This window comes from Nothobranchius furzeri, chromosome 19 (assembly GCF_043380555.1).
Source record: "Nothobranchius furzeri strain GRZ-AD chromosome 19, NfurGRZ-RIMD1, whole genome shotgun sequence".
In the NCBI taxonomy this organism is placed as follows: domain Eukaryota; kingdom Metazoa; phylum Chordata; class Actinopteri; order Cyprinodontiformes; family Nothobranchiidae; genus Nothobranchius; species Nothobranchius furzeri.
Window position 1 is genome coordinate 9,241,816 of NC_091759.1, and position 11,841 is coordinate 9,253,656.

An 11,841-nucleotide genomic window follows, 5' to 3' on the forward strand; every position below is an offset into this window, starting at 1 on the left:
CACACACACACACAGATTCAATAAGCACATGCTGCGCGGCGTGGCGTTGCGCTGCGCCGCGCCGTCAGACTGAAGGCAGAAATGAGCGCTGCCTCCTCCGTGATAAAAAACTTTTAAGAGGTTTTATAACAACATTTTTCATTCAAGGTCAAATTAAGATATTAGCTTCTATTTTGGGATGAGTCGGGTCCGCTCCAGCCAGTGACTCCTCATGAACCTGACCACAACTCATGTTACTGCAGCATTTGTTGTTCCAGTCCGTGTGGCACCGGATCGCAGATTCAGCCACACCATAAAACAGCAATACGTCGGTCTGAGGCAAAAGTGAACCTCATGGCTATACCTTTTCCATCTTTTCCTCTATAGACATTTTATTATGCACAAGTAGGTGATCAGTTCAGGTTTAAGCAGAGCAGAAGGAAAGAGAGAGCTCTGGCCACAGGTTAAATGTTCCTACTTTAAGAAAACCGTTAAATTGCATTGTTTATGTGCTACCTGGGCACTCTAAATATGTATTTAAAATTAAATCAAAGGAAATTGTAATGGTATTGAATGTTTATTAATTACTACTTAAAAAAATGAAAGTGATGGGGAAAAAGGTTTATCATATTTTTTTTAACCCTGTCTGTCTAGTGACTGTTTAGCTTGATGTCTGATATATACAAGTGCTGGCCAGTAAATTAGAATATCATCAAAAGGTTGAAAATATTTCAGTAATTCCATTCAAAACGTGAAACTTGTACATTATATTCATGCAATGCACACAGACCAATGTATTTCCGATGTTTATGTTTAATTTTGATATTTATAGGTGACAACCAATGAAAACATCAAATCTGGTATCTCAGAAAATTAGAATATTCTAAAGGCCAATGAAAAAATGTTTGTTTCTCTAATGTTGGCCAACTGAAAAGAATGAACATGAAAAGAATGTGCATGTATAGCACTCAATACTTAGTCGGGGCTCCTTTTGCCTCAATAACTGCAGTAATGCGGCGTGGCATGGACTCGATCAGTCTGTGGCACTGCTCAGGTGTTATGAGAGCCCAGGTTGCTCTGATAGTCGTCTTCAGCTCCTCTGCATTGTTGGGTCTAGCGTATTGCATCCTCCGCTTCACAATACCCCATAGATTTTCTATGGGGTTAAGGTCAGGCGAGTTTGCTGGCCAATCAAGGACAGGGATACCATGGTCCTTGAACCAGGTGCTGGTGGTTTTGGCACTGTGTGCAGGTGCCAAGTCCTGTTGAAAGGTGAAGTCTGCATCCCCATAAAGTTGGTCAGCAGCAGGAAGCATGAAGTGCTCTAAAACTTCCTGGTAGACGGCTGCATTGACCCTGGACCTCAGGAAACAGAGTGGGCCAACACCGGCAGATGACATGGCACCCCACACCATCACTGACGGTGGAAACTTTACACTGGACCTCATGCAACGTGGATTCTGTGCTTCTCCGCTCTTCCTCCAGACTCTGGGTCCTTGATTTCCAAAGGAAATGCAGAACTTGCTTTCATCAGAAAACATAACTTTGGACCACTCAGCATCAGTCCAGTCCTTTTTGTCCTTGGCCCAGGCGAGACGCTTCTTGCGCTGTTTCATGTTCAAGAGTGGCTTGACACACGGAATGCGACACCTGAATCCCATGTCTTTCATGAGTCTCCTCGTGGTGGTTCTTGAAGCGCTGACTCCAGCTGCAGTCCACTCTTTGTGGATCTCCCCCACATTTTTGAATGGGTTTGTCGTCACAATTCTCTGCAGGGTGCGGTTATCCCTAGAGCTTGTACACTTTTTTCTACCACATTTTTTCCGTCCCTTCGCCTGTCTGTTAATATGCTTGGACACAGAGCTCTGCGAACAGCCAGCTTCTTTAGCAATCACCTTTTGTGTCTTGCCCTCCTTGTGCAAGGTGTCAATGATTGTCTTTTGGACAGCTGTTAAGTCAGAAGTCTTCCCCATGATTGTGGTGCCTTCAAAACAAGACTGAGGGGCCTTTTAAAGGCCTTTGCAGGTGTTTTGAGTAAATCAGCTGATTAGAGTGGCAGCAGGTGTCTTCTATATTCAGCCTTTTCAGAATATTCTAATTTTTTGAGATACCAAATTTGGAGTTTTCATTAGTTGTCACTTATGAATATCAAATTTAAATGTAATGAACATTGGAAATACATTGGTCTGTGTGCATTGCATGAATATAATGTACAAGTTTCACGTTTTGAATGGAATTACTGAAATATTTTCAACCTTTTGATGATATTCTAATTTACTGGCCAGCACCTGTATATATATATATATATATATATATATATATATATATATATATATATATATATATATATATATATATATATATATATATATATATATATATATATAGCCATGCCCTGATGCGGGGGCTGGGGGGTGCACCGACATGGTCGGGACATAGAAGGGGGTTTGGGAACCGCTGTACTAAACCATCCTCTCACGCTGCCACGTGGTTCTCTACCGCCTCTATAATTACTCCAAACATGAAAAAAAAACTTGTCCACACTGTTTTGTTTAATAGAGATATGCCTAAAACAAGCTGTTTCAACAAGTCCCCTTTTGTGACATCACAAATGGGGACATTTGCATTAAAAACTACCTCTCTCCACTCCTGGCTGGAAGAGCAGCTGATCTACTCCAAGCCCCTTCAAGATATCAGAGCTTCTCAGCTTATAGCAGCCCAAGCGGGGAATGAGTGGGTGTGGCCAGCAACAGCTAGTTTTCTTAAAGTGACAGAGCCCTGAAATGGCTCATTCAAGAAGGTACTGAAAATGTCAACAATAAAACTGCTGAAATTGCTCTATGTGAGGGTTTTTTTTTTTTTTTTTGCAAAGAGCTTTACAGGCATGTTTTTTTATACATCATAGAACAATCAAAACTGTTTTAGAAAAGTCACAAAAGGTCTCTTTTAATTCGCAGGGCACTTATTTTGCACACTTATTTCGGAAAACATGGTTATGTGATTATATGCATAAATTCCAAACCAGCAGAGGATCGTTTGCTCTAAATTAAATCATATAAAAATTCAAATGTAGTGGTATCAGCCCTTATTATAACAGTGTGATGTATCATCAATGTTACCTAAAATGTGTAGCTGTAGCTGCAGCCATCACATGTTGTGCATAGTCTGCAGAAGTGCAAAGACCCTTTAAAAAGTTTCTTTCAGAATCAGAATTCAGTTGTGATCGTTTAAATTTAATTATTTTGTACAAGGTTGTTTTTTGTATTTATCTTTCAAATTTGAACTGAAAATTGAATGGGATTATGAGGTGTAGCAGAAGTGATGTATAGAAGCATTTCTACTTTTATGGAAATGATTGTCTTTAGGACCGTTATCCTAGTGTCGTGTTGCAGTTCTGTTGATGACAGCTGAAGCTTATAGCTGGTCCAGAAGTGACCTGAGAGGGGGCACCTACAGTAGCCAGATGTTTGACGGGAGGGCAGGGATGGGGATTGCATTGTAATAGGGACCTGATTATTTCAGAGTAGACTAAATGAGAAGATGCAGACAGACACAATGAGCCTCAACTTCATATCAGCTGATCCTGGATCGGTTTCATGCAGTGATCCTGTCTGGTATGTCTGTAATTCATCCTGCTGATGGTGATCTGAGAGATGAGACTTATTACTCTGCTGGCAGACAACGAGGCTCACCGGCGACCGGCTGAGCCTCCACCAGCTCCCTTTCAAGATCAGTTTGCCGATGTCCTGAAAACTAATAACAGTCTGAATTCCTCAGTCTATTGAAGAGGGCCAAAGCATCATATAGGACATGTCCCTATGATTTTGTTGGGATTCCCAATCATCAAGAAAAGAGATAACACTCAAACAAGCCTAGTGTTTTCATTTATAATACATCGTTACAACCACTTTATTGTTTGTTTATCACCCAATCACATGACAGCAACTAAACGCATTTAGACTAAGTATCAAAATGAAAAAAGTGCCTTTGAAGATGACATGGGGTGTTGGTACCAGACATGATGATCGGAGTGTTTTAGGAACAGCTGATATACGATATATGAGATTTTCTAGGGTCCAAAAAAGATAAAATATTATGAATGAAGCAGGTTTAGCACATAAGCAAACTGAGCAGAGTGGTTCAAGATGCTAGAAAGAAAACAGCAGCTCAAATGGTCACAAATGAGGTCTACAGAATATCATCTATGAGCCACAACATGCTGAAACTTGAAGCAGATGGACTACAGCAGTGGAGGACCATTCCAGTTCATATTAGTAAAGAAAAGAAAACTATGGCTGCAATTCACTCAAGGTCACCAGAACAGGACCATAAGCCACCTGAAAGATGTTCCCTGGTCTGATGAGTCTGGATTTCAACCGCAACATTCAGATGGTCATCCAGATCTCAGCCCAGTCCAGAAACTTTGAGGTGTGGTGGAACGGGATTATCATATTGATGTAACTGTGTGATGCTGTAGTAACAATGTGGACCAGAACCTCTGAGGAAGCTTTCAAAAACTTTATTGAATCTATGATACAAAAATTATGGCTGTTCTAAAGGTGGAATGAGGTTCAACTTTCTAGTAAGGCGGAGACAAGGTTTAAAACTTAATAAAGGCTAGTGAGATATCGCTGAGAATCTTGTGAACCACATCAATAATACATTGACCAATCACAACCAAGATGGTTTGTTACGTGTACATACAACTGCAATATCTTTGAGTTGTTAAATGTGAGGCAGAATTTTGAATAACTTAATGAGAGAAGTGTTTGTGTGTGATGCTGAAGATTGTGTTCTTCACGCCCACAGGTGAAGAATTTATTAGACTAGTTTGGCAATCAGTGGATTTTCAGTATGTTGGCCTAGAGATCTGTACCAGACTATGCTCTGCAGGTCGGTCTAACCATGCTCCTTTGTAGCCTTAGCAGGTTTACCAATGGACCAAACAGTTTTGTGTCTTGCCAATCATAGTGCTCTATGTTTGTTGGACAGGCTTAGCACCGGAGCTGTAACAGAGAAAAACTACAAAGATGGCATCAGCTCAGGAGCAGTGCTTTTTGAAACAGCTTTGGTATCAATTTTGGACTATTTAGACTTGGGACGTGGGCAAATAGAAGTACTTAAGTCATCCATCAATCCATTGTGCTGGTGCCTATCTCCAGCGGTCAATAGGCGTACTTAAGTCATTTATTTCGAAAAGGGATATATTTCCTTCTTCTTTGATGGTATATGGTTGACTGACTTCCATAGTGTTGAATTTGTAACGTTGTTCGCTGCTCTGATTGGTCCTTGCACTGTCCAATTGCATGCCGAGACAGTTTGAAAGATAACTATAGATTCCGCCCATGACTAGGTTATTACAATGGCCAGGCTGTGTATTTATATATATAGGATAGCTTTCCAGGCTGGTACAGTGTATTACCAACAATGAAAAATAACAGAAACCAAGCCATCCTGAATCTTGATAGAATGTACAAGAACCATTACTGGGACTTTGGAGAATCTCTTAGATGTAAATTCCTTAGTGGAGATCTAGCATGGACAGAAGAAGAACGAGTACAATTTGAATGTGGAAACTTTGGAAAGACTTTTCCAAATTCATTTCATTATTTTATTTATTTGACAGGCTGTTAGCTTACAATCTGTCCAGCTAGCTCACCTACACAGTGGTTATTTTAGATAAGACCCAGTTTGTGGTCCATCCGTCCTCCTGTGGGGTGTCCCCAGACAGACAGAGGATCGAGAGATGGATGGATGAAAGGATGGATGGACTGATTAATGGATGGAAGCTCTATAAACATGTAAATCTGACCTTACAGTGTTTCAAAGCTGCTGCGTTGGCTGAATGAAGCCGTGCTGCTTTAAAAAGCTTCCTCGGCTGTTCAGTCAACTCTCCGTTTACACAGAAGGACGTTTTCAGACAGAAGAGGCTTTGATACACAAATACCACAAAACTCCAGCAAAAAACCCTTTACCTACACACAGCCCCCTGTAAACCCCCTTCACTACCATTATCACTCTGTGTGTGTGTGTCCTGTGGGATGGAAGGTGGGATTCTCCAGAGACAGAACCCATTTTACCTGCTTTTAAATCACAGACCCATACATTCACGCACATATATAGCAGTTTTACTCACACATTTCAAGTTTGACCAATCACTTTTACATGCTGCAACACACAAACAACAAAGAATCTCCTTCATTACTTTTATTCACGTATTTGTTTTAAAGCTATACATAAAAATGGTATGTAAGCATGTAGACACAGAACGAATCCCCAGGTATTGACTGCAGGTTTCTGATAACAGAGATACCAGGGCTTAATAAAGGGCAGATTAAACATTTGAGTGACATTGGCCTCAGAAGTACTTGAATTGTGAACAGTATGTGAGATTTTAAGGAAACATAAATGTTTGTTTCTTTAAAAAATCATACAGAAAGGGACAATTTAAATGGTTGGGTGTATTCAAAGTCATGTAAGAAATGGTAACAGCTCAAATAGTCAACTATTCAAGTGTTTCTTTGCTAATTGATGCACCATTTTGCAATAGTTGGGTGTTTATTAATCCTTAAGACTTGGTTTTTCATGTCTTTTTCAAGTACTTACTTATTTGCAATTCTTATGGAAAATCAACCAGACCACCTCGTAGGTTTACAAGTCAAAAACTCATTTTACAACTAGAGGCTTTCCATACAACTGACCACTTACCACGGTTACTATTGTGGTGCGGGTTGGTCAATAGTGTTTCAGGTCTGTAGTGGATCTGGTTCCAGGTGGAGCATTGTTCTGCTCTGATTCTTCTCCAGGTTCTATCAGAGGATCGGAGTTGGTGAAACTGGAGCTGCTACGGTCCACACTGAGTGTGTTTGTTAAAGGGAGATTCCCTGGACTGTGTGGACGCCTGGAAATTCCAAAAAGACTGAAGATTTGTGTCTTGGTTTTACACGGACATCAAAACTTTTGTTATGTCATCATCATAGTTTTTTTTATAGTTACTAAAATTAGCTAGAAATCTAAAAATTCCCAAATTTTGAAACACTTTTTTACTGAATCATATGAATGCGTTCTTGTGATAATATCTGGTGAATAAGCAAATTCAGAGTCTTTCAGAAGTTTTTACGCAAAAATCTAAACTTCAATACAAATCAAGATCTTTCATAATGTTTCAGTTTATCACCTTTTTAATTCCAATATCAAAACACTAACAAAGCTCAATGTGTGAGTCGTCTTCACCTCCTACTGTCTACTGTGTTCAACATCTACATAGAAATCGGAAACTCTCTCATACATACACACACACTCGAGAAAATACACACTAATATACACACACTTTGGTCCGTCCTCTGTCCGGGTGACATTTAGGCAGATATATAAACCACCGCCCGATGCTGAGAGACAGAAGAGTCCTGCAGTGCAATACTGAAGTACTGTAAACGTTTTCTGTCTGCTTACCTGAGTTTTCACCTGTCTGCTTACCTGTCGTACCCATCAGGGACCCATCTGACCTCAATACATCATGCTCACCAGGTATGACTGTCCTCTCCTTTATGTTTCAGTCTCTCAGACTTTTAAAAGAAGACAGGTGCGGTATGAAGTAAATTCTATGATGTGTTGAGTTACTGAATAATTTCCCCTTAGTTTAGCTTGTCCAGGTCCTCATACAGAGGGTTTATATAGCAGCACGCTTTGGAAAACATCGCATTATAATCCAGTATTCTGACTAGAAGTTGTGTATGTGTTGCAGGAATGTTATTCTATTGTTCTCTTTCTTTGTTCTGGTGGTGAAGGGAGACTTTGACTCTAATGGTGAGCTTCAATCCTTCCATTCCAATTATTCTCCTTTTGTGATTGAATTTCTGCCCATTTAATCTGTTTTTTTTTTATTTTATTTTATTCAAATGCAGGAGTACAAGCCATCTCAACAGGTAAATATTTTGTTTTTGCTCTTATCACAGTCACATAAAATCAAAAGGCTTGTCTCTGACCTTCCTCTGTCACACCTATTTATGTCAGATAAAGATTCAATTTCGGATGAAGCACCCACAGGTGAGTAAATCCAGTCAACTTTAAGACTCTTGTGGGTTTACTATTTTACTTTAAATCAGATTTTCCACACAACTGATTCATTTCAATGTTTATCTATTAGTTAAAAGTGATCAGATTACTTAGATAAACAGTTGACGATCATCAGCGTATTGGTGAATTTCCCATTGAAGTAATTGACAATGTTTGATGTTGTGTTATCTTCTCTTGGGATTTTAAAAATATATTTTCCTTCAAAATTATTTAATTTGCTGAATAAAAACTTGGACTTATGAGTCAAATATGTAGAAAGTGAGTTTTTACTAATCAGTGCCTCCTCCAGGCTTGAACGTATAGTTTAATTACTGATGGCTGACTGAATATGTCTAACTGTTATTCTTCTTTCAGAGAGCATGAACATTATTTCTCCTGATCTTCCTGGTAAGACTTCAGGTCTCAGAAGTCCTTGATGAGTTTTATTAAACTTATTTTATAATAAATACAAGTAAAATGTTAACATTTTGATGAACTTCACAAAGAAAAATAGATTTACAACAAAAATTAGACAAAACTCATCATTTTTATGCTTATAATGGAAGCAACACATGTCTTACCTGTTTATGTTATGTTTATGTTTATGTATTTAGCAGACGCTTTTGTCCAAAGCGACTTACAAGTGATAATCGGCATGTTGCCCTTGAGGCTAACAACAACAATAACAACAACAACTTGACATCAGTCATGGAGAGGAGGGAACGAGGAGTGGACAGTAGAGAGGGGGCACGGGTGCAGGCAGGGTGCTAGTTAAGAAGATGCTCTCTGAAGAGCAGGGTCTTCAGGAGGGTCTTGAAAATTGAAAAGGAAGCCGCTGTTCTGGTAGTGCTTGGAAGGTCATTCCACATTTTATCTATTGCAGATGGCTCTATGAACAGCCTCAGTTTGGAGAAACAGGTATTAGCTCAGTTTAGACTGAAAAGCTAGCAGCTAATAACAATAAAGCCCAATTACAAAATTAATTTTTGGCATTTAGAAAAAAATTCAAGTACCAAAAAGTGTCACGCCAGCAACCTTTTCATTGCAACACATAGAATTCTGGCAAAGTAGACGTTAGTAAACGATCTGTAAATAATCCCTCTCAGAATTTTGCATTTCTGCAAGAAAAAATAAGAAAATCGCAGTCATCATCATGCACAGGCTTCACTTTTTTGAAATTAGAGAATGATTTATTCAAGTTATAACTGATCCTGTTTGGATTTCCTGTTGCTCATCAGGCTGGTCAGAACCAGTCTCTGTTTATTCAAACTGAGGCTGCTCAAAGTCCAAACAACAACAAAGATGTTCCAAACTCTTCAGCAGAAACCCACCGCAAATGTTCAGATTTGTATATTTTAAAGAATGATGCTATGTTGATGACTCATCAAAGTGAGTGGAGTTATTTTAGTGGTTTGGGGAGGCTCCTCTACTTCTTTTGTTACATAAGCTAAAAGTGCTCAAATTTGTGTTCACTGTGAAATTTGTGCTCTTCTACATTCATGTGCACATCTTAAATTGCAAGTGATTAAAAGCTGATTAAATATTTCTGCAGCTCATATTATTTTCTTTTTTTAAATTAAAATATTTCCTTTGAATAGAAGAAAAACAGTGCCAAAATTGAGAAAATAATTAGAAAATTGTAAGAATAAATTAGTGAGCAGGAACAAGTCAATTCTTACTCAGCTTCTAGGATCTCAATCATTCTTCATTTGACTTTTTAAAACACAATTGGTCAGTTTTAGCAACTTATTCCCAAATGGTACCAATAAATAACGTTCAGTTTTGACAAATGCATTTACATTACAGATGAATCTCAATATTATGGAGGAGGACCTTCGGGACCTGCAGGTGATGTTTCCAACATCTGACTTAATTTATTTTTAACTAAATTCAAATTAAAATTCACTAATGCATCCACTGTGAGCTCTGATCAAATAAATTAAGTGTTTGCCTGTTTTTGTGTTTCAGACATAAACAGTTCCAGCTCAGAGGCAGCCGACAGTAAGAAAAATCGTTTGAAATAAGACATTTACACTCTTTCATCAATTTGTGCATTCAGAGATCTCCATGCCTGTTTGGCTATTTTTCTTGTGCCTAAAAAAATCATCAAAAGATGTTTTATGTAGTTTTTTTTAATAATTTTGTTCACTTGAGGTGTGAAATAACTAATAATAAAAACAAATGAAATGATTTCTGTTTTTTAGTCAAGATCAATTAATTTATTCAGTTTTTCTTATCTGTCTTTCCAGCTCCAGCAGCTGTTCTGGTGTCAGCACCTGGTATGATATTTTGTTTTGAAAATTTAATCTGAACACTCAGGTCAGTTTGCATGATTAGTTAACTTTTTAGTTAACTTGCTGATTTCAGAACCCGCTGGAGCTGCAGCAAACAGTGCAGAAGAAGAGGAAGGTGAGAAAACCAATTTTTTCCTATTTCAGGGACAAGTTTCCAAATAAAACAAGATTAATATGTACACATCAACATTCACTTTTATAATGTTTGAACATATTTAAATTGTTTTCTTATTATTTACGTTTTATCAGAAGAAGACTCTGAAGAACGAGGGAAGAAAAAGTTCAGCTCCCGCTCATCGAAACGTCAAAGCCCCGCCCACATTCAACAAAACCCCTCCCGTGTCATTCAAGTCCCCGCCCTCTTGCCCCTGCCGCCTCTCCCGCCCCACCCAATCATCCCTCAGCCAAAAGTTATGATGAGAAGCCGGACGTCTAAAAGGCGATCCAGAACCAACCGCCGGCAGATCTAAAACACCAACACCTATGTACCGTTTTACTGTTGAACAATAAAGATGAAACGCGTGATACATGTTCACATCCAGCCTTCACACAATCCCACACCCACCGAGCCATCTGATTGGTCACAGAGGTCTCTCTCCTCAGTTTTACATGGATGCTTGTTTTCCCTGTAACAGAACTAAATCAGATTCCTCTGAAATAATCTTTAATCACAGCTGTGAAACATGAACTGTTTGTTTCTATTTGATTGTCACAAGGAATTTAACATCAGATCACTTAGAATAAATGTTTTGCAACACTTTAAATTCAGCCTTTTGATCACATTCAGAAAGTCATTTTGACTCCTGCTATATTTTGTTCTTTGGGCCCCTGTGGATTTTTGGCCTCAGACCTGGAGTATTAAAATATGCTCAAATTATCTTTTTATTTTTAATTTTTTCAGATGTTTGTGAAACATTTACACAACATTTCTATGTTTATTCTTTGTATCTTATTTTAATAAAGTTAAACTTAAATGAAGTTAAACCTTTACCTGACCTCAGTTCTTCCAGTCAGGAACAAATGGTTATCCAATAGAGATGTACTTCAAAATAAAGTCTAAAAAGATAAAATTACTTCATCCTTTGTAAATAAAAATAAAAATAAATAAGCTTCTTGAATAGCCTTAGCTTGTAGAAGTAGAGTGCATGTCCAAAAGCACTGATGAGCTAATAGCTAGTTTGAGCTCAACGTATGTCTAATAAATCGTAAGTAAGACTTTCTTTACTGATAAATTTAGCTATGTCTGTATGTTTACTGTATTATTTCATCATGTTGTAGGATCATATGTAGGGTGGTAAATGTTGTGCTTTTAAGCTTATTATATTACCTTTACTTATGACCAATAAGCTGTGATATTCTCTATAATATCAACCTGCTTGGTCTTTGAGAGTTTAATCAGAAGATTCTAGGATTCTTTGCTTTTTCAGGGATCAAACACACTTCGTATCAATTCATACAGAGTCAGGTTTATAAAAGATAAGAAATTTATTTTCTAAACAATTAAAAACATGAC

General features: G+C 38.2%; 1 protein-coding gene across 1 annotated transcript; it reads left to right on the plus strand.

Moving 5' to 3' along the window:
* The first annotated feature begins 7,381 nt into the window (after positions 1 to 7,381).
* LOC129164571 (uncharacterized) lies at positions 7,382 to 11,306 on the plus strand. Its single transcript, XM_054745052.2, has 10 exons — positions 7,382 to 7,506; positions 7,724 to 7,785; positions 7,884 to 7,904; positions 7,993 to 8,025; positions 8,410 to 8,442; positions 9,841 to 9,882; positions 10,003 to 10,035; positions 10,284 to 10,313; positions 10,402 to 10,443; positions 10,578 to 11,306. The coding sequence occupies exons 1-10, from the start codon at positions 7,496 to 7,498 to the stop codon at positions 10,796 to 10,798; spliced, it is 528 nt and encodes a 175-aa protein (XP_054601027.2). The 5' UTR covers positions 7,382 to 7,495; the 3' UTR covers positions 10,799 to 11,306.
* Positions 11,307 to 11,841: the final 535 nt, after the last annotated feature.

Excerpts from the sequence above, each read along its gene's own strand:
- LOC129164571 (XM_054745052.2), top strand. Across the intron at positions 7,786-7,883 it reads GGGAGACTTTGACTCTAATG|GAGTACAAGCCATCTCAACA; the intron begins GTGAGCTTCAAT and ends ATTCAAATGCAG. Across the intron at positions 8,443-9,840 it reads TATTTCTCCTGATCTTCCTG|ATGAATCTCAATATTATGGA; the intron begins GTAAGACTTCAG and ends TTTACATTACAG.